The following is a 25618-nucleotide window of genomic DNA, read 5'->3' on the forward strand; positions in this document are numbered from 1 at the left end:
GTTTTTTTTCTGTATTGAGTGATATGAATGTGTGATTTTTCTTGTTTAGCCTGGCTAATATGGATTACCTTGACTGATTTTTCAAATATTGAACCAGCCTTGCATTTCTGGACTAAAACCCACTTGGTCATGGTGTATAATTATTTTTACATATTGCTAAATTCTATTTGATCATACTTTGTTATGGATTTTTGCATCTATTTTTCATGAAGGATATTGTTCTTTTGTGGGGTTTTTTTTGTGTGTGTGTGTGATACTATCTTTGGTTTTAATATCATGGTAATACTAGTCTGGCATGCTGCAGTCCATGGGGTTGCGAAGAGTAGGACATGACTGAGCAACTGAACTGAAGACTAGTATAAATGCATTCTATAAAATGAATCAGGAAGTGTTCCCTCCTTTTGGAAAAGACTGTATAGAACTACATTAACTGTTCTTTAAATGTTTGGTAGAATTCTCTAGTAAAACCATCTGAGCTTGGAGGTTTCCTTGTTCTTTTCTTTTTTTGGGGCGGGGGGTGGGGGCGGGGCTGTGGGATCTTAGTTCCCCAACCAGAGATTGAACCTGGGCCCCTGGCACTGAAAGTGCCAAGTCCTAACCCCTGGACTTCCAGGGAATTCCTGAGTTTTTTTTTTTTTTTAAATTATAAGTTCAGTTTCTTTAACATTAATGAGGCTCTTCAAATCAACTATTTCAGACTGGGTGAGTTTTGATAGTTTATAGTTTTTGAGAAAGTGGTATATTTTGTATTAAGTTGTCAAACTTCATGTTTGTATTTATGTGTAGAGTTGTCCTTTATATTCCCTTTTGGTATCTGTGAGGTGTATATTGATATCCCATTTTGTTCCTGATTTTGGCAATTTGTGTCTTCTTTTCAGTCTTACTGGATGTTCATTAATTTTGTCAATCCTTTCAAAGGATCCAGCTCTTTGTTTTATTGATTTAGCCAGAAATTTAAGGAAATCTAAGTAAATGGGAAAGAAGGAGCAGTTAATTCCTGGAGAAGGTTGTATAAGGATAAAAATAATCATAATACATTTTTAGTATTAAAAATTTAAAATTTTCATGGTGTATAACTTGATTCAGCAGCAGTTGGCATTTACATAGTCACATAATAGTGAGAACACTGGAGGGTTTGAGCACAGAATGACCTAGCCAGATTTAATCAATTTATACTAAAAAATCACCTATTGAAGTATCATTGAATTATTACATAAAATGAACCCCTTTTAGGTGTACAGTTTGATGAATTTACTACCGTCACAGTCAAATATAGACCATTTCAGTCACCCCAAAGATTCTCTTGTGCCCTTTCCCTGTTTCGTGGCCCCAGGCAATGACTGATCTGCTTTCCATCAGTTTAGATGAGAGTTATCCTTTTCTAGAGTTTGGTGTGGATGGACTCGTGCCATACGTGCTTCTTTGTGTCTGGCTTCCTCCACTCAGCAGAATGTTATTGAGAATCATCCATGTGGTCACACCATCAGCAATTCTTCCTTTTATTGCTAAGTTGTATTCTGTTGCATGGATGTGCCACCATTAGTTCATCTGTTCACTTAGATTTAGGTTTTAAAGGGACCCTGGGGAAGAGACTCCAAGGGCCTGGAAGCAGAAGACGTGTCTTGGGTGGTACAGGTAAGAGATGCAAATGCCTGTTACTCCGGCTGCAGTGTCATAGGGTGAGCACATCCCTACCTTAGGACCTCAGGCGTCCTCGGCAGGAAGGCTCATCTCCAAGATGCCTGCGGGTTTGCCTTCTCAGTTCATTCGGGCCTCTGCTCAGCTGTCACGCCCTCACCCACGCTTGCCCTCTTGTCCCTCTCCTTGCCTTGTGAATCTTCTTTGCCCTTATGGCCATCGACCTTATACTTCTTTGTATACTTCTTGTCTCCTGCCCCCACCAGAGTGTGAGCTTTGTGATGGCTGTGTCCAGAACGAACGCATTGTATAGATATGTGTGGAGTGACTCGGTGTAGCTCCCCAAGGTCAAGGCCTGTGTCTATTCTCTTTGTCCCTCTGAGCCCAGCACATAGAAACGCAAGAAGTACAAGGTGGTACTGGGTGGCAGGAAAGCAGTTGATGGTTAAGCTCTAAGTTTTAAATTTCCACTAGGATATGCCTGTCAGGGAGCTCCAGGTGTGGTTCCCCAGGTAGAGACAGGACCTTAAAAGTGATGGTCCAGGGTGGACGCAGCAGGCCAAGGGTGTGGCAGTGAGCAATCCCAGGGAGGCCACTGCTATTCTGAGTCTCACACGAGGTCGGTGCCCCCAGCCCCCAGAAGCCTTCTGGCCACGGACCTTTGTGTGCCCTATGACTTCCCTTCCACTGCTGGGACTTCCCTGCATGCTTCTGGAGCAGGCCACCTCTTGGAATGCTTGGCCAGCTGGTAGCAGTGTCCCAGAACAAAGTAGACCATTAACAGCTGTTGACTGATCGGGGCGTAGAGTTACTGTGCTTGTGGCAACAACAGAACTTAATTAAAATCGGCTGGTTTGGCAGTTCCTGAGGTGCTGCCTCGGTTGCTGCAGCTTCTAGGTGGCCACTTCTGTGTTATGCATATCCTGAAATGTGGCGTTTGTTTTTGAGTGATGTGTCTGCTCTGGTGGTTGGATGAGAATTGTATAGATTTTCCTCTGAAACTGAATTTCACAAACTGACAAAATAGGCTTGTTATATTTGTATCTCTCAAATCATGAGGGAATAATAATTAGACCTGGAATGGTTTTCAGTGTTTCTGTATTAATAGTAATTTTTAGCTTGATACCCCTGCTGATAATTGGTTCTTGAGATTGGTATATGGAACTGCCTTGCTAAGTGCTAAGTCACTTCAGTCGTGTCCGACTGTGTGACCCTATGGACCATAGCCCGCCAGGCTGCTCTGTCCATGAGCATTTCCCAGACAAGATTGCTGGAGTGGGTTGCCATTTCCTTCTCCAAAGGATCTCCCTGACCCAGGTATTGAACCTGCATCTCTTAAACATCTGTCTCCTGCATTGCCAAGAAAGTTCTTTACCACTAGTGCCACCTGGAAAGCCCTATTCAAATAAAAAGGCAGCTTCCGTCTATGGGGTCGCACAGAGTCGGACACGACTAAAGCGACTTAGCAGCAGCAGCAGCAGTGCTTGGCTAGAGTAGAGTTTTTACACTCACTTTGCTTTGTCGTAGGTTAACAGAAGGCAATGGCAACCCACTCCAGTACTCTTGCCTGGAACATCCCATGGATGGAGGAGCCTGGTAGGCTGCAGTCCATGGGGTCGCTAAGGGTCACACATGACTGAGCGGCTTCACTTTCACTTTTCCTTTCAGGCATTGGAGAAGGAAATGGCAACCCACTCCAGTGTTCTTGCCTGGAGAATCCAGGGACGGGGGAGCCTGGTGGGCTTCCGTCTGTGGGGTCACACAGAGTCGGACACGACTGAAGCAACTTGGCGGCGGCAGCAGCAACAGCAGGGGCAGAATGATTTCACGTGGAGATTTTATCTGGGCTCCCTTGGTTGACTGTGGTAGTTCGCCTTCGCGGAGGGCTCACTCTGCGGGCTCTGTAATGATCGCTTTGCTGTATGAACCTGTTTAAACCCAGCAATAGGTGCTGCTACTCTCCTGTCCTGCAGGACGAGACGCCAAGGAACCAGGCCAAAGTTAAGGAGCTCGATCCTTAAAGTTCTCGATCCAAGATTGGAGCCCAGTCTTACTCCAGAACCTGCACTTTTAGCCTCTCTGTTTTAAAATTCTGTTTATTTATTGGCTACATTGGGTCTTCGTTGCTGTACTTGGGCTTTTTTCGGTTGCGGCAAGCAGGGTCTACTCTCTGGGTGTGGCCCAGGGGCTTCTCTTTGCGGTGGCTTCTCTTGTTGCGGAGCACGGGCTCTGGGGTGTGCGGGCTTCAGGTGCTGTGTCGCCTGGGCTTCGTTGCCCTGCAGCATGTGGGATATTCCTGGACTGAACCTGTGTCCCCTGCATTGGCAGGTGGACTCTTAAGCTCTGGACCATCAGGGAAGTCCCTTGACCTCTCTTCCATTTATCAAGCATCTGTTTTGTGTCGTGTCCTGAACAGATGCTGACCAAAGTAGATCCTCACATCAGGTATGATTCATGGTATTGAAGAGGAAACCAAGGTTTATATTAAGAATTTGCCCCAGTTCATTTCTCCTTCCTCCCTCCTCCTTTCTCTTTCCTTCTGTCTCTTTCTCTCACATATATTTACTTAACATGTCTCAGACACTGTTCCCTGAGGTTTCCTTGGCCATGAAGGTAGTTGTCAGAAGAGAGTTGTGGTTCACATCAGGCTTAAATTCCAGTGGAAATACACATACAGTAAACCCGTAAAAAAGTGAATAAATAAGAAAATGCCCTCCCCCCCCAAAAAAAAAGAGGAAAAAGAAAATGTCAGATAGTATTACCAACCAGGGTTCTTGGCCTCCTTAATCTGTAGAAATTGATTAGAGGCCAGACAAGAAATTCAGGCAAGGCTTTACTGGGTCCCCCTCTGCAGCAGCACCAGGAGGGAAAACAAGCACCAAGCTTTCTTGCTAGTTCCCAAGGTGGGCTCAGCTGGGTCCTTACATGGGGTGAGCAGGGGCGTGTCCAGGACTCAGGCCAGAGAGGTGGCTTCGGTGGTGAGCCCATGCCTTTGTGCATGGGGCAGGTACAGCACCCTGCTTTTGCTCCCAGTCTTCAGAAGTGGCATTGGGTTTGGGTTTCCCATCTTTTTCGTATCTTGTTGTCAATGATTCTCCCTGACTGCACGCGCACACAGTTATTTTTAGTCCCTTAGAGTTTCCTTGTATTTTATTGTTGGAGGAGACATTTGTCCAGTTGCGAGCACTGCAGCAAAGGGTCCCAGGCCCAGCCTGTCTCAGTAGGAAGAGGCAAACGTAGGACTAAAATGAGGTGAGGTGATGGAGAGCAGAGGGGCCACTGAAACGGCTCTTAGGGTTCCTCTCCGTGAGGAAGTGGCGGCTGAGATCTGGGTGTAAAGTCAGCCAACCGTGGGAAGACCAGGGAACGAACATGCTAGACAGAGGGACTGCCTACAAATGCCTCAAGGGTGAGTGGGCAGAGAAGAGGTCAGTGGAAAGAGGGTAGATCGTGGTGGCCTTGGCGGGCCCACGTGGGGACTTTGGGTTTTCTCTGTAAGCACAGTGGGAAGGTGCTTGGTGGCCACAGTAATGGGCAGAGAGAGCGGGGTGGGGGGTGGTTTGGGTGGTGAGAGGATGAGGGGGTCCCCCGCTTCCAGTTGCTTCCAGTTTTCTCCTGATGAAGAAGCAAGTTCACAGGATGGGTGTTGGATGGGAGGTGTGGAGGGTTTGAAGAGCGGAGGGGGTGAGGTGTCATCCATTGGAGGGAAGGAAGGAAACTCACTAGGGGCTTATGGAAGGATTGTGGCATGTCCACTGGAGAACAGCGGCTGTGTGTGTTCTCTGGCAGTGGGGGGGGTGTGGGGGAAGCAGGAACGTAGCTGGGCAGGCAGACCTGTGGGTGTAACCAGGGTGGGGGGTTTCCAGATCAGGACAGTTGACAGAGGGAGGCCAGTGTGGATTGGGGGCTGCAGGTCTGTAGTCTGTCTCAACCCAGACCTGCACCAGAGTAGCCATCCCTACCCCTTTCTCCTCCTCTTTCCGGAGAAGTGCCCACAGGGGCCTTGGGGCTAAGCAATGCTGGGCTTCTGTGCCTGCAGGTCCTGGTGAGCGTTCCTGGCAGCATGCCCTCCCTCCCCGCTCCCTGCTCCTGAACCTCCTGTCTTTACTTGGCTCAGGATCCCCTGAGAGAATGGAGAAAGCGGGATGGGGGGTCCCCAAAGTCAGCTGAAGCCTGTGTCAGTCCAGGGGCTGTTGCTGGTCTCATCCAAATCCACTTGGAGAGACCCAGTATGTAAACAGTGAGATGAACACCGCCATGTCTGAGTGATGCCTTTTCTCTTTCTCCCTAGATTTCAGAGAAGGCCTCTGCTCAAGGATTTGCTGGAACCACTGGTGAGATTCCCCAGCTGCCATCTGTTCCCAGGACGTGCCTTTGCAGCTCCCGATTTACCTCTCCCAGCCTCCTTCCAGCTTTGTCCCGCATTGACCCCTCAGTGTGGAAAATATTTTTATTCCTCTAGGATGCCTTCTTTTTTTTTTAAGATTTTTTTTTTTGATGTGGACCATTTTTAAGGTCTTTGTTGAATTTGTTACAACATTGCCTCTGTTCTGTGGTTTGGTCCCTTGGCCATGAGGCATGTGGGATTCTAGCTCCCTAACCGGGGGCTGAAAACGCACTCCCTGCAGTGGCGGGTGAAATCCCAGCCACTGGACCACCAGGGAGGTCCCTGGGATGCTTTGTTGACGAAAGATCATCCAGCACACCCTCCCCTAGAGGGTCTAGAGGCTGAGACCGGGCAGGATGTAGCTTCACCGCCCATCTCATCCTACCTCTGGGGTCTCTTGAGGAAGAGGTGGGGGGCAGCCCTCTGAGACCGCCCTGGTGCCTCCAGGACTCCACTTTCTGCCTTCCAGCTTGTCCACAGCTCACTCCTAAAGCTTCTGGTGAGCCCTGTGAGACAGAAAAATCCAAGACAAGCTTCTTTGCAGTTCCCATGGAAATGAGGTGAGCAGAGGTGTAGAGGCCACCAGCAAATGGCAATTGCAAATGTCTGCTCGGTCCCTAGAGGGTGGGGGCAAGGATGGTATGAGGGTGGGGAATCAAGTTTTCAGAACTCCCGCATCAGACCCAAGCACTAAGGCCGTGACCCACCGTGACTTACAAAGTCCATCTCCTTTTCTGTATGGTGATGGCCTGGGACTCTCCCCACCCTGGATGCCCTGAGATCAGAGTGTCCGAGGCACTTGTCTTGTCCCCACCCTGGGGAGGGCCACAGCCCTCTTGTCAAGGTGACTCTCCTGCCCAGCATCCCCAGGACAGGCGGTCAGATTGTTCTGTGTTCACCCCCTTCCCTCTGTTCCCTGCCCTTCGCACAGAGGGTCCTTCTTGGTGCTGCTCCTAAGGGAATGTTTCCGAGACCTGGGCTGGCTGGCCACCATCCCCAGCATCAGCGGGGAGGTGGGGCTGTTGGTGACCAGTACTGTCCCTCAGACCCCCTTCTTCTGGGCCATGCACATCACTGAGGTACGGGCTTATTGGTGGTCCTCTGGGGCTTGGATCCCTCCTCGTGTGGCCCCCCTGGGGTGAGGATCCACAGGGGCCGTACTTTGATCCCTGGTTCGGCCTCACTCTCTCTCCCACCTCGTACCTTGGGTTCCCTTGGGGTGGATCAGTGGTGCTGATGTAACAGGTGATACCTGCCAAGACAGACGTGTGATACGGACAGGCAGCGAGGCCTGCGGCGTTTGTACCGTCCACAGACACTGCACCAGAACATGCAGGCCCTGTTCAGCGCCCTGGCCGAGGCGGAGGAGCGGCAGCCCTACCTGCAGGACTCAGCGGTGCGGCGCGGGACGCGCGGTCTGGCCGAATACCACCTGGGCGATTACGGCCCGGCCTGGAACAGGTGTGTGCCGGGCAGGGCTGGAGGCTTGCCTCTCCATCCTGCGGACTCCCATGTCTTTGCTGCTGCTTCTCTCAAGATCATTCCTGTGATCACCTCTCCACCCAAGGCGGGGAACAGCATAGGAAGCTCTTTCTCTTCCTAGCCCAGAGCTTCCAGCCCTCTCCATGAAGACTGCTCTGTGTGGCACCAGGTGGGACAAACCTCTTCTCCCTCCCTCTGGCCAGGTGCTGGGTGCTGGACCGCGTGGACTCCTGGGTGGTGGTCATGTTCGTGGATTTTGGCCGATCGGCCACCATCCCTGTGCAGTCCCTGCGCACCCTGGACAGTGATGACTTCTGGACCATCCCCCCGCTGACTCAGCCCTTCATGCTGGAGAAAGGTAAGGCGCCCTCCACCCTCCTCCAGAGGACCCAGGGGACGGTAGATGCTGTGCGTTCCTCCGGGCACCTGAGCGGGAATGGCTTCTGCGTAGGGGCAGCCAAGGCCCCTGGGATGCCTTCCCTTTAGGCTCTGTTGTTCTGGTCTCACCCTAGTTTTCAGCATCTGCCCCTTGCCGAGCGTTCTGGAGAATTTGGTTTTCATACCTGGTCTCTCCGAACAATAAGATCTGGGAGGGGACCTCAGGTGCTGCCTGAAGGCTGGGTTCTCTGGGTGGGGTGAGGGGAGGGCAGGCCTCCCACTCTTGCTTCTGCCAGAACTGCTCAGCTGCCATCTATTTCATGTACATTGAGTTTCGCTTAAGATTTCTTCAGAGAGGGATTCTTTGTAGAAGAAAAGTGGTGTTTGAAGACCAATGATAGGGGTTAGAGCAGTGGACACAAGGCTGTTCCCTGATGTGATGTTTATCATTTTATGTTTTTTAACTGAAGTATAATTGATTTACAATATTGTGTTTCAGGTCTACAGCAAAGGGATTCAGTTATTTGCTGCTGCTGTTCAGTTGTCCTGTTTGACTGTTTGTGACCCCCATGGACTGTGGCACGCCAGGTCTCCCTGTCCCACGCCAGCTCCCAGAGTTCACCCCAGTTCATGTCCATTGAGTCAGTGATGCCACATCCGACTGTCTCATCCTCTGTCACCCTCTTCTCCTTTTGCCTTCAGTCTTTCCCAGCATCAGAGTCTTTTCCAATGAGTTGCCTATTGACCAACTCAGGTGGCCAAAGTATCGGAGCTTCCAGCTTCAGCATCAGTCCTTCCAATGAGTATTCAGGTTGACTTCACTTAGGACTGACTGGTTTGATCTCCTTGCTGTCCAGGGGACTTGCAAGAGTCTTCTCTAGACCACAGTTCAAAAGCATCAGTTCTTCGGTATTCACCTTTCTTTATAGCCCAACTCTCACATCCATAGTGGAAAGACCATAGCTTTGACTACGGATCTTTGTTGGCAAAGTGATGTCTTTGCTTTTCAATATGCTATCTAGGTTTGTCCTTTAATATGTTATTTAGCCTTCCTTCCAGGGAGCAAACAACTTTAATTTCATGGCTGCAGTCACCATCTGCAGTGATTTTGGAGCCCAAGACGACGAGAAAATCTGTCACTACTTCCACTTCCTCCACTTTTATTTGCCATGAAGTAATGGGACCAGAAGACTCCCGAGAGTCCCTGGACTGCAAGGAGGTCAACCAGTCCCTTCTAAACGAGATCAGCCCTGGGTGTCCTTTGGAAGGACTGATGCCGAAGCTGAAACTCCAGTACTTTGGCCACCTCATGCGAAGAGTTGACTCATTGGGAAAGACTCTGATGCTGGGAGGGATTGGGGGCAGAAGGAGAAGGGGACGACAGAGGATGAGATGTCTGGATGGCATCGCCAACTTGATGGACGTGAGTGTGAGTGAACTCTGGGAGATCTGGGAGATGGACAGGGAGGCCTGGCGTGCTGCGATTCATGGGGTTGCAAAGAGTCAGACACGACTGAGCGACTGAACTGAACTGAACTGAATGGAACCAGGTGCCATGATCTTAGTTTTTTTAATGTTGAGTTTTAAGCCAGTGTTTTCACTCTCCTCTTTCACCCTTATCAAGAGGCTCTTTAGTTCCTCTTTGCTTTCTGTCATTAGAGTGGTATCATCTGCAAATCTGAGGTTGTTGATATTTCTCCCAGCAATCTGATTCCAGCTTGTAACTCATCCAGCCCAGTGTTTCACATGATGTACTCTGCATATAAGTTAAATAAACGGGGTGACAATATACAGCCTTGTCATACTCCTTTCCCAATTTTGAACCAGTCAGTTGTTCCATACAGGGTTCTAACTGTTGCTTCTTAACCTGCGTACAGGTTTCTCATGAGACAGGTAAGATGGTCTGGTATTCCCGTCTCTTTAAGAATTTTGAAATTTGTTACGATTCACACAGTCAAAGGCTTTTGTGTAGTCAATGAAACTGAAGTAGATGCTTTTCCAAAATTCCCTTGCTTTCTTTGATCCAACGAATGTTGGCAGTTTGTTCTCTGGTTCCTCTGCTTTTTCTAAACCAAGCTTGTATATCTGAAATTTCTCGATTTAAGTACTGCTGAAGCCTTTGAAGGATTTTGAACATAACCTTACTAGCATGGGAAGTGAACGCAATTGTCCAGGAGTTTGAACAGTCTTCAGTGCTGCCCTTCTTTGGAACTGGGATGAAAACTGACTTTTTCCAGTCTTGTGGCCACTGCTGGGTTTTCCAAATTTGCTGACATATGGAGTGCAGCACTTTAACACCATCATCTTTTTGTATTTTAAATATCTCAGCTGGAATTCCATCACTTCTACTAACTTAATTGGCAGTAAGGCTACCTAAAGCCCACTTGACTTCACATTCCAGGATGTCTGGCTCTAGGTGAGTGACCACACCATTGAGGTTATCTGCATCATCAAGACCTTTTTTGTACAGTTCTTCTGTGTATTCAGTTTTATGTGTGTGTGTGTATTTATATATATCTTTAAGTTTCTTTTCCATAAGAGGTTATTACAGGATATTCACTGTAGTTCCCTGTGTGTGCGTGCTCAGTCATTTCAGTAGTGTCTGACTCTTTGAGACCCTGTGGACTGTAGCCTGCCAGGCTCCTCTGTCCGTGAGATTCTCCAGGCAAGAATACCAGAGTGGGTTGCCATGCCCTCCTCCAAGGGATCTCCCTGACCCCAGGGTGAAATCTGTACCTGCCTGTGTCTCCCGCATTGCAGGCAGGTTCTTTACCCACTGAGCCTCCTGGGAACCCCCATAATTCCTTGTGCTATATTTTAAATCCTTCTTGTTTACCTGTTTTACATATAATGGTTCAGTTTAGTCACTCAGTCGTGTCCGACTCTGCGACCCCATGAACCGCAGCACGCCAGCCTCCCTGTCCATCACCAACTCCCGGAGTCCACCCAAACCCATGTCCATCGAGTCGGTGCTGCCATCCAACCATCTCATCCTCTGTCCTCCCCTTCTCCTCCTGCCCTCAATCTTTCCCAGCATCAGGGTCTTTTCCAGTGAGTCAGCTCTTCGCATTTGGTGCTCTATTAATTCCATACTCCTAATTCATCCTTTCCCCACCCCATCGGTAACCATAATTTTGTTTTCTGTGTCTCTAAATCTGTTTCTGTTTTGTAAATATTTTCATTTGTTTTATTTTTTAGACTCCAATTATAAGTGATATCACATAATATTTGGCTTTCTCTATCTGACTTCCCTTAATATGATAATCCCTAGATCCATCCCTGTTGCTGCAGATGGCGTTGTTTTGTTCTTTTTCTGTGGTTTCTTTGTCCACTCCTCTGCTGATGGACACGTAGGTTGCTGTCATGCCTTGGCTATTATAAATCCTGCTGCTGTGAACTTCAGGGTGCATGTATCTTTTATTTATTTGGCTGTGTTGGGTCTCAATTGTGGCTTGCGGGATCTTTTCAGATGCAGCAGTGAACTCTTAGTAGCAGCATGCAGGAAGGATCTAGTTCCCTGACCGAGGATCAAACCTGGGCCCCCGGCATTGGGAGTGTGATGTCTTAGCCCCTGAACCCCCAGGGAAGTCTCTGGGGCGCATGTATTGTTTTGAGTTGGGAGTTTTTGTTTTTTCTGGATATATGCCCAGGAGTAGGATTGCTGCATCATATGGTAACTCTATTTTTAGTTTTTTAAGGAACCTCCATACTGTTCTCCAGGGCTTCCCAGGTGACTCTGTGGTGAAGAATCTGTCTGCCAAGGCAGCAGACACAAGTTCGATCTCTGGGTGGGGAAGATCCCCTGAAGAAGAAAATGGCAACCTACTCTAGTGTTCTTGCCTGGGAAAATCCCATGGACAGAGGAGTCTGGCAGGCTACAGTCCAGGGGTTCCAAAAGAGTCGGACAGGATCTAACAACTAAACGACAACAATAAATACTGTTCTCCATAGTGGCTGCACCAATTTATATTCCCACCAACAGTACAGGAGGGTTACTTTTTCTCCACACCCTCTCCAGCATTATTTGTGAACTTGGTGAAGATGGCCATTCTGACTGGTGTGAGGTGATAGCTCATTGTGGTTTTGATTTGCATTTCTCTAGTAATTAGCTATGTTGAGCATCTTTTCATGTACCTATTGGCCACCTCTGTGTCTATTCAGGTCTAATGCCCATTTAAAAAATAATTTTATTTATTCGGTTATTTTGGCTGTGCTGAGTCTTCGTTGCTGCGCAAGCTTTTCTCTCGTGCGGCAAGTGGGGGCTGCCCTCTCTGTGCGCCCGCTTCTCACTGTGGTGGCTTCTCTCGTTGTGGAGCGCAGGCTCGAGGGCACATGGTGGTCAGCAGTTGAGCACGTGGGCTCGGTAGCTGCGGTTCCCGGGCTCTAGAGCACCGGCTCAGTAGTTATGCATGAGCTGAGTTGCTCTGCAGTGGGTGGGATCTTCCTGGACCAGGGATGGAAACCGTGTCTCCTGCATTGGCAGGCAGATTCTTTACCACTGAGCCATCAGGGAAGCCCCTAATGCCCATTTTTTATTGGGTTGTTTGTTTTTTTGATGTTGAACTGTATGAACTGTTTGTATATTTTTGAAATTAACCCCTTGTTGGTTGCATCATTTGCCAGTATTTTCTCCAAGTCTGTCTGTTGTCTTTTTGTTTTATGGTTTCTTTTGCTGTGGAAAAGCTTTTAAATTTGATTAGGTTCCATTGGTTTATTTTTGCTTTTATTTCTCTTGCCTTGCGAGACTGATCTAAGAAAATATTGCTATGATTTTTGTTAGAGAATGTTTTGTGTTCTCTTCTAGGAGTTTTATGGTGTAATGTCTATACTTAAGTCTTTAAACCATTTCGAGTTTATTTTTGTACATGATGTGAGGGGTTGTTACTTTAGATCTGGACACCTGTGGGGCCTCAGTTCTGCAACCTTGAAATGGAGAGGCCACTTCTTTGCTCTGGCTCTTCTCAAGACTGGGGTTTAAGTGAGATGTGAAAGGGTGAAAGAATGCTTTAAGGGCCTGAGGAGAAGTGGATGTGAAGAAACACACACACACAAACTAAGATGGAAAAGTGCAGCAAGTGCAGCGCCAAGCCTCCCTGCTAGGCGTATGGGCTTGTGCCCAGCGGTGAGGGGGCACCACCCAGAGGTCGCCTTGGGTCATTGCATGAAGAGGCTCAGCTTGGGGACTCACACAGCAGACAGGGCTGGGGAGCTTCTTGTAGGCTGAACCTGACTGCTCTGGTGTTGGAGGGTAGCCAAGAGTAAGGAGCCCCCTGCCCTCTAAGAGCAGCTCCAAGCCTGTCAGAGGGGCCAGAGTGTGCAGCCCAGATGGGGGGCTGCTCAGCTCTCATGTGGACTGTGGTCCTGAGGCCAGGTGGGCAGGTGTACAATTTTATGGATGGGGAAAGTAAGGCTCAGAAAAATGAAAGGGACTTCTTCATGTTTCATAGTAAGAAAATGGCCTGGGTGAGGGTAGAACTGAGGTCTACCCCTTGATATGAGCCAGTTGCATGCATACAAACAGCCCCAGAGTGTGGGGGGGTGGGAATGGCATGAGCTGAGTAAGGGCAGACTGGATAAAGGCGAATGTCTGACCAGCGCCCTGCCCTGCCTTGTCCCAGCAGGTAGGAATGCTCGCTCGTCATGGTATAAAGGCTCTCTGTCTTTTAACTTACATCTCTCCAGCCAAAACTCAGAGCCGAGTTGAGTGAACCGTTTTCTGTCCCCAGAATTTCCATTAGGAAATGTGCAATCTCAGATACCCGTAATCATTTTAACAAGTATAATGCTTCCTTTTATGTGCTCTCACTTTGCCCTCCCCCTCTCCTCCCTCTTCAGTGCTGATTATCTCACGTTATCCTGGCAGCTGGGAGTGAGCTCTGACTAGCAGAGACTTGTCCGCATGAGTTGGTCTGCAGCCAGAACCCTTTCCTGCAGCCCCAGCCTCTCACTTCCCTCCCTTGCTCCTCCTGCCGGACCAAGAAATACCAAGGTTTTGTTCTTGAATTTTGTTTTGCAGGTATTTTGAGTTCAAATCAGGTTATCCATCGCATCCTCAAAGGGAAAATCACTGGTGCTTTGAACTTGGAGGTAACGGCCCTGTGTCTACTGTTCCTTCCCTCCCACCCCAGGGTCTCAGCTGCAGCCACCCCCTGGCCTCAGCCTGGATGCTGCATATTTATCTGTTATTCCTGTAGAGGAAGCAACCTGAAGTTGTCCAGGGGTTGGGTGGACTGCCTGGGGGGGCGGTCCTTCCTTCCCACTCAGATTTTCTCTTTCTCTTCCAGTCACACATCCTGAAGTTCGAAGAGTTTGAGTGACGTGGCTCCGATCAGCATGTTCCCTCTCCTGTCTAGATTCTACCTACCCTGCCCTTTCACTCTTGAGGCCTTGGGGGTGCCCAGGACTGATTGGATACCCCTTTGCCTTCCCCAGCTCACTTCTCAATGTGTCGTGTGTCTTCACTGCGAACATTTGAACCAAACAGGGAAGCTTCCATGAGGTTGGAGGTCTGATGTAGCCAGTGTATTTTTTCCTTTTTTTTTGTAACCCCAGAGCATAAGTTGCCCTGACAGATTCTGGAGAATGAAGGGGCCCACTGCTTAATTTTCCTGGCATTCCATCATAGAATCAGGTAGGGAGATCTAAACATTGATCTGTTGGTTTGGTGAATAAATTGGCATGCTTCACATTTGGGGTGACTGATTCCTATCTAACCACCAACCCCCCAACCCTGCCCTCTAAAACTGAAGCCACAGACTGGGAGCTGCCATGTGCCAGCTATTCAAACCTTGTGTGGGACATAGATGTACACTTGCGTAAGATAAGTTTCTTTTTCTCTTCGCCTTCTTGGTAGACAGAACACTGGTTCCGGATGATGCGGCCTTTTTTTTTTTTTCCTTAACCATGTAACTTCACTAGGAGCCTAACGTAAGGTCATAGAAAGGACTGCTAAGTTTGATGAGAAGAGTGGAAGTTCTTCCTGGAGAGTTGCTGTTTAATAGCTATAGCGCACAGGAGCTGGCGCTTCCCTTTACATCAGGCGAATGTGACCCCCCATTCCTTCTTTAAATAATAATTTGATTAGAGCCAAACTATTTAAATAATTTTATTTGTTCCATCCTTTGGTAGATGAGAAAAATACATTACAAAATACATCGTACAGAGGACAGCTCACAGCACACATAACTAAAAACACAGCCTATAGTACGTTCCAGCCAGGGCTGGTGCTAAGTTCAGAGAAAAGGCAGAGGCCTTGAGAACTAGATCTCAGCTCAATGAAATGAGTTTTCCTGTGGGTGCCTGCCCTCTTTACCTCCACCTCAGCATAATGAGCACCCTGTACCAGGTGGGTGTGGTAGGGTTAGAGCAGCGTTGAGTGGTTCCGGTGAACTCTGCGTCCACCTGAAGCAGCAAGACATGAAAATCCCTTAATTGGGGGTGGCAGGGAGTGACCAAAGTTAGAATAGCTGTGTCAAAGCATACAGAACACTGGCAGCCTAGAGGTTTCAGGTGGCTGTGCCGAGTCTGAGCTAAGACACACCCTCACTTGGCCACCCCTGGCCTCTGGCGTCTGTCACCATCTGGTCTGCAGGCAGGTTCCAGGAGGCTGTCTCTGCCCCCAAGCAAGCTCACGGACCAGGAGGGGCAGGCGGCACAGCTGTACTGACACAGCAGGGACAGACCCAGCACCAACAGGTCAGCTCATGGACCTGCCTCCACAGCGGTTCTGAGCCTGAGCAGGGCCCGTAGGTAGGCAGACCAAACCCCTAAAAGCTAATCCTCTCCAGTAGGACCCACGTTATGAAAGTGCCTTAAAAGAAATCAGTCTCCAAGCCGAACAACTTACTTCGGAGCTCTGCCTGGCTTCTCTGTTAAGCATAAATGAAGCAACACACAAGAGCAGCAGCAACAGAGCTTCCAACCACTGCCCTTCAGTGCCACTTCCTGGGAAGGGGGACCAGTGAGCACAAATGGTAGCTACACAGCCTGTTGCTGAGATCAGAAGGACCACGTGCATGCTTGAGACTGTGGCCCCAGCCCTATTCAGTTCATTTAAAAGTAGTTCTGTGAAGCAGCCTCTTAGGCCTCCTCGTTATTTTTCTTAGAAATTTGAAAACGTCTGTGACTAGAAGGCTTTAAAGAATAAGGGTCATCATTTCAGCCTGTAGTTTAGCAGGCCAAGCTCTGCCTTCCCAGGGGTGCAAGACTGGTCACTCCAGAGCCCTTCAAGCTGTGGCAGGCATGTGCTTCACCTCCACCTTTCTCTGGCTTCAGCAGTGAAGTGCAGCCCCTCATGGCTCCCAAAGCCACAGTGAACCTGGTACCCCTCCCCCCACTGCTCAAGGAATTCAGGGGACGGGGGAAGGGTAAGCTAGGAAAATAAAGATGAGTCAAAACCAGCGTCTTCAAATTAACAAACTGTAATTGTTTTCCCAAAGATACATTTTTTTTTCATACACATCCATCATACACTGTAACCAAAAAAAGCAGTGTACATGAAATAAGAGAAAATAAATTAAAAATCCATAGCATAGGTAAGGAGGCTCTAGTCTGGAGCACAGCTGAGTTTCCAGCAATATAAGGAGGCTCGAAAGTTTCTTTTATAAGAATGCCTGCTAGCAAGGGTTCCAGCCAGGTGGTTGGTTGGTCTGTAAGTCAGTCTTGAGTACTTGAAACAGTTCTGTGTGTGTGTTTGTTTTTTTTTTTTCCTTAGCGTTTAGAATAGCCATCATTGTCCTGCAATAGGCAGAGCTATCACGTCCAGGAAAAATGAGGGAGGGAACCACAGAGGCAGCGTGAGATCCAAATACAGCATTCAAAGGTAATTGGTCCAGTGGTGCCTGGGGAAGGAGGAAGGGGATGGCACTCCTGGGTTAGCCATCTTCCTTCGGGGGTGTGTACCAGCCTGCAAAGCAATGGAAGCAAACGGTCAGGTGGAGGCTGTTCTGCCCACCCTCCTAGCCCTGATCACTGAAGACGTCTCCAGGGTCAAAGGTGAAAAGATCCTGAAAAGGGCTTCCTGGTGCAGGGAGAGAAGCTACATGGGCAGGCGAGGAACTGCCTACTTGGAAATCGTAAGGAAAGGGAGAATGATGCACCGACCCCGAGATGACCCCAGTGAGCAGTGGGCAGGTGGGGCGGTGCCCGGTCTACCTGTGCTCTGACCGCCACCGGCTTAACTGGAGGAGAGTGGCGCACGCTACCCTCCACACCTCACTGAATTCCCTGGGCAACAGGGACAGGTGCTGCGCTAACAGGTGGAAAAGGCTCAGAAACCGAAAGGCGTTCTTGTGTTTAGCCGGATGGAAACCTTGGGCTTGGCAAAGGTCCGAATCTCAAGTCGTGGCTCCAGCCTCACCATTTTTTTCGTGGATCTGCACCAAGGACTTGTAGGACTGCTGTGCTCTTGTCAGGCTGTATTGAGACTGGGGAGAGGAAGCCACCACATCAGACCACCAGACAAGGCCGGCTGTGGCCTCGCTGCCACCCAGAGACCCAGCTCCCAGCGCTGCGCTCTACTCACAGACTGAGTACCCTCCACCTGAGAGGTCCCACAGGGTACAATCTCCCAGCTTTCCCTTTCCAGACCTGCACCCTCCCCAGAGTCTTAGGCTGCCCTGAGGCCAAGGCCCTGCTGTGCCCCACCGTGGGACACTAGGCCCACTGGCTGATGCTGCAGCTCAGCCCCACTGTGGCCTCCTCGTGGCCTGAAGTGTACACAGCCCCCGCCAGCCCCACCAGGCCAGGGTCTGGGCTCCTTACTTTGTTGGCTCCAAACTGCACTCGTGCTTTTCCCTTCACCAGTGTGGCACTGATCTGCATGATCACTGACTCTATCGAGTAGGCACTGCTCCAGCCCTAAGTAACAATGTGGGCAGGGAAAACGAGTCAGCAGACTTTCCAGAGAAACCCGATGCTTGTTCTCCAGAGAGCAGCTGCAGCCATGGAAGGGCCCCTGCCCTGCACTCTCAGAACAGCCATCACCCATTTGCCCAGGTCAGTGGGTGCAGGCCCTGCCAGGCAGAATGAAAGGGCCATTTATGCCCATCACCCAACCCTTGGTGGAGGGGTGAGGGGTAAAGGTCAGCCTAGCCCTGCCCAGGCCAGCCAGGCAAAAAAATGAGAGACAGGCTCACCTGCTTGGTGAGAAGTTCCATGCAGATGGCACCTCCGCCCAGAACATACCTGCAGAAGAAAGGTTAGTTAGCTGTGCCTGGCAGAAGCTCCCCAGCCCTTCTTCACCCTCTGCCCTTGCTGAGCCACTCACCCTCCAGAGAGGACTGGAGACACAACCCTGACAAACGGCGGGTCAAAGGGAAAGTTATCCTGAGGGAGAGATGGAGGCAGCCATCAGGGAGGGGAGGTCAGGGGCCTCTGCAGGACTGGAAGGTGGAAAGGATGCCTAGGCCCGGAAAGGACTGGAAAGGAAGGACTTACTTTAAAAGAAAAGTTAAGTAGGATGAAGTCGGCTCCTTCTTTCTCTTTGAGGATCTGGAGATCGTTGTGCAAAGCGCTGTCCTGGTCAACTCTAGGAAGCAACCAGTTTAGGCTCAGCTCTGGGTCTAAGTCAGGAGCCTTGAGGCTCCCACTGCCCCCTGGGGCAAGCAGCAGAGGGCCAAGCCACTGCCCACACCCGCTCCCGGGATGGCTGGCCCTGGAGACTCCCACCACGGTAACTGCACTCACTACTCAACTTCCTTTCCAGTCCCACAGCCACCACTTACTTGAGGAGTTTGACATTCCAATCATACAGACTGTCATTCACGAGTTCGACTGCGTAGTTTCCTGAAGGAGGGAAGAAGAAGGATGTCATCAGATGATGGTCCCAGTGGTAAGCAGGACCTGATGCAGATCCCTCTCCCAGACTGAGAAGAAAAAAAGGTCAAAGGCTCCAGGTTCATCCCACATAGACACGCATCCCATTTAAGCCACTATGAGGGGTGTTCCGTCCTTGGCCTAAAAACTTGGTCAGCATCCACGTATCTGCTGCCGCCACCGTGTCCTTCTTTCTGAAAAGCTTGTGTTCAGACCCCACTATGAGGCAAACTTACCACCTTTGAAACTCTGTGATCGGTATATATCCCTGAGCTCCTTCATCAGCCGGTCAGTAGCCTGCACCGAGCCAGACACCGCACCCTACACAGGAAGCAGGGAGGACAGGGCGTCTCACGGTCACGTGCTGGACTACAGGGGCAGGCCGGCAGTGTGCCCTGTGGCTAGGCGAGGACGAGGCGCACCGATAACCCACCCCGAAGAGGATGCTGTTCCCACCTGACACCCGACGGCCTACCACCTCCCAGCCAGCACCAGCCAACCCCTCCGCCCAGCTTCTCCCTAGAGGGCACGTACATTTAAGTAATCTTGCCTCTGGTTCTTTTTAATTTTCTCTAGTATGGCCAAGTTTTCTTTTCCGATGCCGTCATCTTCAGATTTCTTGCCCTCAGCTGGCTCTTCCTCTTTCATTTCATAGTGATCTAGGTCTTCTGTGTCCTAGGGGCATGTGTGGGGTAGGAGTGGGGTAGAAGAAAGAAACCAACACGCACTGTGGAGAAGGGCCTTTCCCTTCCCCAGTCCCATATGACTTAGAGCTGCAGCTGGAGGAAGACAGACAGCTGCACTCTGTCTGGAGCCGAGTGAGTACACTACCCTTTCCACTGCTGGAAAGCTCCCAGCCCCACTCCCTTCACAATCTAAAAGACGAGGCAAATCTCTCCTATCCAGTTCTCAAGCTGCAGGGCTACGAAAAGGTCGAGGGAAAGCAAGCAGAGACTCGGCTTTCTTGTTCCCTAGATCTACCCTGCCCCAACTATCCCTACAGCTCTCCCTTGGCAGCACAAACTCTTCCTTAATTCCTAGAATGACTTTGGCCTGACACTGCGACTCAAAGCTCATGTTTCATCAGGTGACTTCTGTACCCAGGAGTTCCCAGGACTCCAGGTCTAAGGGAGAAACCTCCTGCCTTCCCAAGTGCAAGGACTGAGGAGACAGGCAGAGGCACCCACTGTGAAAATGGAAATAAGGAAGGAGGTCCAGAATTCAGAGGGCAGAGGTCAAGAACAGAACCAGCCCCTATTCACCCTGCTCCAAGTGAGGAACTAGTTCACTGTACATGGGGGAATAGCCCCTATCAGCCAGACTTTGGAGCACTGTCTGCAGTCTGACAGGAGATGTTTCATGTATCCTGGGCCCTTTGTGCAGCTTAAGACCCTAACAAAGTTACAGAAGTTGCAGATCACAGGTGGTTAATTCAGTGCAGAGAAACAAAGTAATCATGATCTCCTCTGGCAGAATGTGGTGATACTAATTTCCTAATTATTCTGTTAGTTGCTGAGATGGTAGACACACTACCTCATTTCGTTCTTATAACCACCATGCCATTATTTTATCATTACCCCCATACCACAAATGAGAACGCCGAGGTCCAGGTGAGGGTGTCATGCCCACAAAGTCATAGTTGTAGTTGACTGCCAGTCCACTACACGCCACTACAACTCTTAGCAGAACTAAGATGCACATCAAATTTGGTCTGGCTCTGAAGTTCAAGTTCTTAACCAAGTTGTTTTTAGAGAATATCACCAAGTATTTAGCACTTAGGTACGGAATGGAGCCTTTCACATGCAATACCTTATTTAATCTTAAAGACAACCCTATGTAGTAAATATTAACATCCTATTTTATAAATAAGAAAACCGCAGAAGTAGTACCTTAGTGGAATAGGTAAAATCCCCCAATCAACAGAGCTGGGAGATAGAAGATGCAAGCTCAGGTCTGCCTACAAAGCCATCCGCGATTAACATAGTGACTATTTAGCGTAAACAGATTTGCACTTGTCTGTCTTCGGTGGTTGGACACGGGTGCTCCGTCTCTTCTACCACACTGCTGTTCCCCCAGGTCAATACAGCTGTCTTTATTCTTTTGGTATTTCTCTCTCCCCAGTCTAGACTGGAGCTCTGTACATAGCAGGCTCTCAATGCTGCTGACCAAAAGAAAGTCCTACCAGTACCGTCTTGGGTGGAAGCCTACCTCAGGCATCTCTTCATCTTCATCTTCTGAAGACACGTCTTCCTGTGTACACTGCAGTGGGGAGGGAAAAGATGGAGGTCAGACCCTGGTGGCTTCCTAGAATGCAGCCTCTGACCTACCCCCCTGAGCCTCTGGGTCTGGAAGCTGTGCACCTGCCCATAAGGCTGCCAGCCTCTCCACCAGTCAGAACTGCGTGGAAGCAACAGTCCAGGGAACGACTTCACTGCCAGTCCACTACACGCCAAACGATGAGAGAAGCACAGTGGCTGTTTCTGCCACCTAACTCACAAATCCCAGTTTAATCTCCCCAAGAACCCCTTTACTCAATCATCTCTACACTGAATTGCATTCTTGGATCTTAACAAGGGGCCTCAATCCCCAATGGTTAACCTACTGCTGACGGTAAAAATCCCCCCTGAAGGATGACCTTGCCCAGGAGAGAGTTTGATCAGAGGGGTGAAGTTACTGGTGCCCCATTTAGCTGGATTCCGAACATCTGGAGGAGAGGCCGAGTCATGATGTGTGTACATGTCTGGAGTAGTGCTGGAGAGAAACTTCCGCAGGTTGATCTCAAGTAACATGTATTTCCTGAGTGCTGTTTGTGGACGTAACTCTACGTAACAGGGTTCAAAGCCCCTCAGGTGCTCACCTGCTCGGCTGGCAAGGGCTGATCCAGCATCTCCACATCTGGATGCTGAGGGAGGTTATAGAGTTTACACAGGTCGGAGATGATCCTCTTCAGATGCTGCAATAGCTGGGGTAGGGGATCACAGTGACATCAAACACTCCTTCCCCACCCCAATACCAACAGGTACACGGGTGAGCTCTGATCTCAGCCCCCGAATTGGTACCTAGTTCTCTGGAACTCACAGACCCCAGGGCTGTGGGGAAGAGCTTACGGGACGAATCCTGGGGCAGGTGCAGGGCTCTCCCTCTGGCTTCAGGAAGCAACTCCCCCAGGACGTCTGCCTCAAATGTTCAGGCTACTGCACCACCCACTTTCCAGACACACGTTTCACAGGATGTTTTCATGGCATGGGTCTCACAGGAGGAAATGCACTCCCTCCTCAACACCTTGGCCCCCTCACCAGAGTATTCCCTTTCTTTATGTCCACCAGCCTCTCCAAGACAGCAGCCAAGTTAGGGTCATCGGACTCCACTGACCAGATGGGGGGCACCGCAGGGTATGACTCCTAAGGGGGAAAGAGCAGGGAGGGCAGTCAAGACGGGAGACTCTGGGGGAAGCTAGATCTTGCCTGCCTTCCATGCCCCGAGACTTTCAGTCCCTTTGCTCTCCACCATCCGCCCCCTCCCCCCAACACACACACACACAAGCCCAGCTCAGCAGGCAGGTTCCCAACAAATCCCAGACCAGGAGAAAAAAGTCCCTGGGATGACCCTTTCCAAGAAGCCTGGTCCTTTTCTTTCAAGAGTAAACATCAGAGAAGCAGCGCAGCCAAACTGCGCTGAGGATGAGATGGTTTCCTACCTCCTGTGTTGCCTCAACAAGCTCCAGGCCTTAAGTTCTCCCACACCCAACACCCAGGCCTCCGACCCTCCCTAATCAGTGGGGGAAAGGATCGCCTCATCACAATCGCACTGGCAGAAAAAAAACCAGAGACCACAGATTACTTTCATTTTAGCTAGGGACGGAGAAATTAAAAGCTAGATTATGTCTCTAAACCCTGAAAGTAGAAGGGTGGCAGGAAGAATCTTCCCACTCCACTCCTAACAGAACGCCTCAGAGGCCACTTCTCCCCACCTCTCCTTTGGGAACCTGCCACCCTCTCAGTCCAGGCGTAGGCTGTAGGGCTCCACATGGCAGGCTGGGAGAAAGAAGCCTACGCTGCTAACATTCCCAGCATTCTTGAGCTGTGGTGCCAAATGCAGCCTGACCAGACTCCCCCTCTGCCCAAATCAAGGGGGCCAGTTCAGGCCAAGTCTTCTTTATAGTGGTCACAGGAGTCTCAGAATCTTCTAAACTAACCTCTTTCCAGGGACAAAGACGGTAGATGGCCTCTGGCAACTGGGAAGTCAAGCAAAAGGGGGCAAACCTACCCTTAAGGAATTGAAAGCATAATTCAGGTAAGGAATCAATCCCAGAAGTTTCCACATAGGAGGCCAAGGGAACCTCCTAAAAAGGTCTTAAACTCTGCCACTGCTCTAATCCTCAATGCTGGAGGACAACAAATTATCAAAGATGCTCAAGTTGTCGGCTCACAGAGCCACACCTAGTCCTTCAATCTTGACTTTTTAGTATGAAAAAAAGTGAGAGAGGAAAATGGAACACGTGAGTTTTGGTGGGGCACCATCCAACCCAAGCTGAGGCTTGCCTCACCAAACCTTGACCTGGTTTGATGCAAGAAAAGGATAGTAAACAAGAACCATGTGATTTGAATTCAGGCCCCCAAGTGCCACACAATTCACAAGTCTGTCTTTCTCCAGACTACTCCCACTTGCAGTGTGCCTGCCTGGATAAAGTACTGTCCCCTGGCTCGCGACCTGGTACTCCCAGCAGGGTCAACACTACCACATCAGGTGGGATCAATCCTTTTAAGTGCTATACCATGCAGTATCAGGTATTCCCAGATTCCCAGATGCCAACGCTATTCACAGAATGTTTAAAGATAGCCTAGGTAGAAGATGTGTAAGGTGTTTCCCAGCCCCGCACACCTAGGATGGAATGATGCTCACTGGGAGAAAAGGAACTGTTAGCACTCAGAACAAATGAGAGTGCCCTTGCACATCCCCATCATCACCAGGAAAGGTAACAACTCAGGGCAACTGGAGATATCCACAGGGAACAGGATGGGAGTGGCAGCTACCAGCTGGGGCAAAAGGAGGAGAGTTAGAGGTTACACCAGAATAAAAGGCGATCCAAAGGAGAAGCAGCAAAGGGGTCAGTGAATTGCAAACTATCACTGGTAAAATTCAGAGGAAGAGGGACTGCATGACAGACACCTGGGCAGGGATCTCACAGGTGGCAACGTCCTAAATGAAAGGTACTGCTGAGAAGGGGGAAATCACTGAAATCTACACAATTCCAAGCCAGGTCCTACCAGCTGAAGTCAATGAAGAGGCCTGGAACCTTGAGATGGGAGGCGGGGAAGAGGGGCATTCCCAGGTGTCAAGAAAAGTCGTGAAGTAACCAAAATGAGCCAAAATTATGAACCTTGCGATGTGGGTGGGTAATGGAAAGGGGTAGTCGAGGCGCCATATGTCAGGGTGTCCCTGACTAGGAAGGGTAGAGATTCTGGGTCCATGGCAGAATCTCAAGCGTCAGAAACAAGTGCAACCTGAAGAAAAAGAGCCGAACCCCGACAGGGGATTCGGCCTCCCAGGTCTTTCGAGAGCAAAAAGCTGTGCGGGGTGAGTCCCACACAAGAGGACCCCGGAGACGCGCACGCGAGGGGGTCCTCACCGTGATGTTGCAGTGGATGCGGACGGGATCCCCAGGCACCGACCCCCGTGGGGGTAGATGCGGTCCGGGCGCGGCCCCCGCCCCGGCCCCTCCGGCCCCAGCCAGCAGGAACTCGCAGCTCAGCTCGTCCAGGCAGGCGCTGGCAATGCGGAAGCGCTCGTGGCCGCGGTGGAAGATGGACTCGAGCAGCTTCAGCTCCCGCCTCAAGCAGGGCCCCGGCCCCGGGCCCCCCCCCGGGCCGCCCCCGGCCCCCGGCGCCGCCCCCTGGCCCCCCAGCTGCTGCCCCGGCCCCGGCTGCTGCTGCCCCTGCGGCTGCGGCTGCTGCATCCTCCGCTCCGCTCCGCTCCGGGGCCGGCGGGCCGGGAGCCTCCGGCCTCCGCTCCGGGCTCCGCCGCCGCCGCCGCCGCGGTCCGCACTTCCTGATCCCCCCTTCGCCAAGATGGCGCCGCCGCCACCTCCGGGACAGGGCCCCCCCCTCCGCTCGCCGGCCCCCCCCACCGCCGGAAGCCGCGTGCCCCTCCTCCTCCTCCTCGGCGGCCCCGCCTCCGTCCCCCGTCACGTGACCTCACTGCTCCGACCTCCTTCACGTGACACCTCTCTCCTTCCCGCCCCCTTGTTCTGTACAACCACCCTCCACATGTGACCCGGGGCTTCGGGCTCGCCGCTTTCAGCTCCTCAGTGCGTGTTTACGTACGGCGTGCGTGCGTGCTAGAGCCCTAGCCGCCAGCCCCCCTCACGTGACCCGGCGCCGCGTGCTCCCAGGGGCTACCTGCGCGGGACCGTGTTTCCTGCTCTGGGCCCTTCTTCCCCCGTCCGGAGCCGTGGTGAACATGCAGGGCTTTCTGTGAGCAGAGAAGAAAGAGGGAGAGCTGCGGTCGCCGCTGTGTCATCTGTATCCTGCACCCACCCGCCTGTCCTCGGCGCGCGGTCCCCGAGGCTCTGTTCCCTTGGGGCCACGCTGAAATGAGGAGGGGCGTGTGATTGGGGAAGGAGCCAGGGACCCGACCCCGGTTACAGGAGGCTTGGGTTGTCATCCCGGATGTTTTGTGACCTTGGGTTAACCACCTGCCCTGAATTTTCTCATCTGTGCAATGATTTTTGATGAGGATGCTAATGCTTGCTTTGCCTGCTCCCGAGGATTGGATGCGAGGAGATCGCAGAGTGATCGATCACTAGTCAGTTCTGTACGACGGGTAGTCGATAGCTGACTCTTCGCGCTTATCAGTCCCTTTGGGTTTTGAACGTGAGTCAGGGAGGGACAACACAAGCTTCCTCTGCAGGGTCATGGA

The 25618-nt window shown here is 50.7% G+C and overlaps 2 protein-coding genes across 2 annotated transcripts in view; one reads left to right on the forward strand and one right to left on the reverse strand.

Annotated features, from left to right (window-relative positions):
- The window catches only part of TDRD10 (tudor domain containing 10), a 49007-nt gene extending 34266 nt beyond the window's left edge, over positions 1-14741 (forward strand). The window contains exons 6-12 of the mRNA XM_005898758.3: positions 5930-5972; positions 6495-6585; positions 6957-7104; positions 7341-7486; positions 7711-7865; positions 13902-13972; positions 14170-14741. Of these exons, the coding sequence (XP_005898820.2) occupies positions 5930-5972; positions 6495-6585; positions 6957-7104; positions 7341-7486; positions 7711-7865; positions 13902-13972; positions 14170-14202 (687 nt within the window). The 3' untranslated portion in view covers positions 14203-14741. The remainder of the gene's footprint in view (positions 1-5929; positions 5973-6494; positions 6586-6956; positions 7105-7340; positions 7487-7710; positions 7866-13901; positions 13973-14169) is intronic.
- Positions 14742-16289: 1548 nt separating this feature from the next.
- Positions 16290-24730, reverse strand: UBE2Q1 (ubiquitin conjugating enzyme E2 Q1). Its single transcript, XM_005898652.3, has 13 exons — positions 24330-24730; positions 21997-22101; positions 21558-21662; positions 20909-20959; positions 19235-19375; positions 18937-19021; positions 18610-18670; positions 18323-18413; positions 18153-18211; positions 18022-18070; positions 17648-17743; positions 17244-17310; positions 16290-16790 (listed from the first exon to the last, which is right to left on the reverse strand). Exons 1-13 carry the CDS (start codon positions 24654-24656, stop codon positions 16759-16761), a joined length of 1269 nt encoding a protein of 422 aa, XP_005898714.2. The 5' UTR covers positions 24657-24730; the 3' UTR covers positions 16290-16758.
- Positions 24731-25618: the final 888 nt, after the last annotated feature.

This window comes from Bos mutus, chromosome 3 (assembly GCF_027580195.1).
Source record: "Bos mutus isolate GX-2022 chromosome 3, NWIPB_WYAK_1.1, whole genome shotgun sequence".
Taxonomy (NCBI): Eukaryota; Metazoa; Chordata; class Mammalia; order Artiodactyla; family Bovidae; genus Bos; species Bos mutus.

Coding starts and splice junctions, on each gene's coding strand:
- UBE2Q1 (XM_005898652.3), bottom strand. CDS start 24,656: ATGCAGCAGCCGCAGCCGCAGGGGCAGCAGCAGCCGGGGCCGGGGCAG. Junction 19,376..20,908: donor AAGATGAAGAGATGCCTGAG/GTAGGCTTCCAC, acceptor ACATGCCCCTAG/GACACAGAAGACCTAGATCA. Junction 19,022..19,234: donor AGAGGCAAGATTACTTAAAT/GTACGTGCCCTC, acceptor CTTCCTGTGTAG/GGTGCGGTGTCTGGCTCGGT.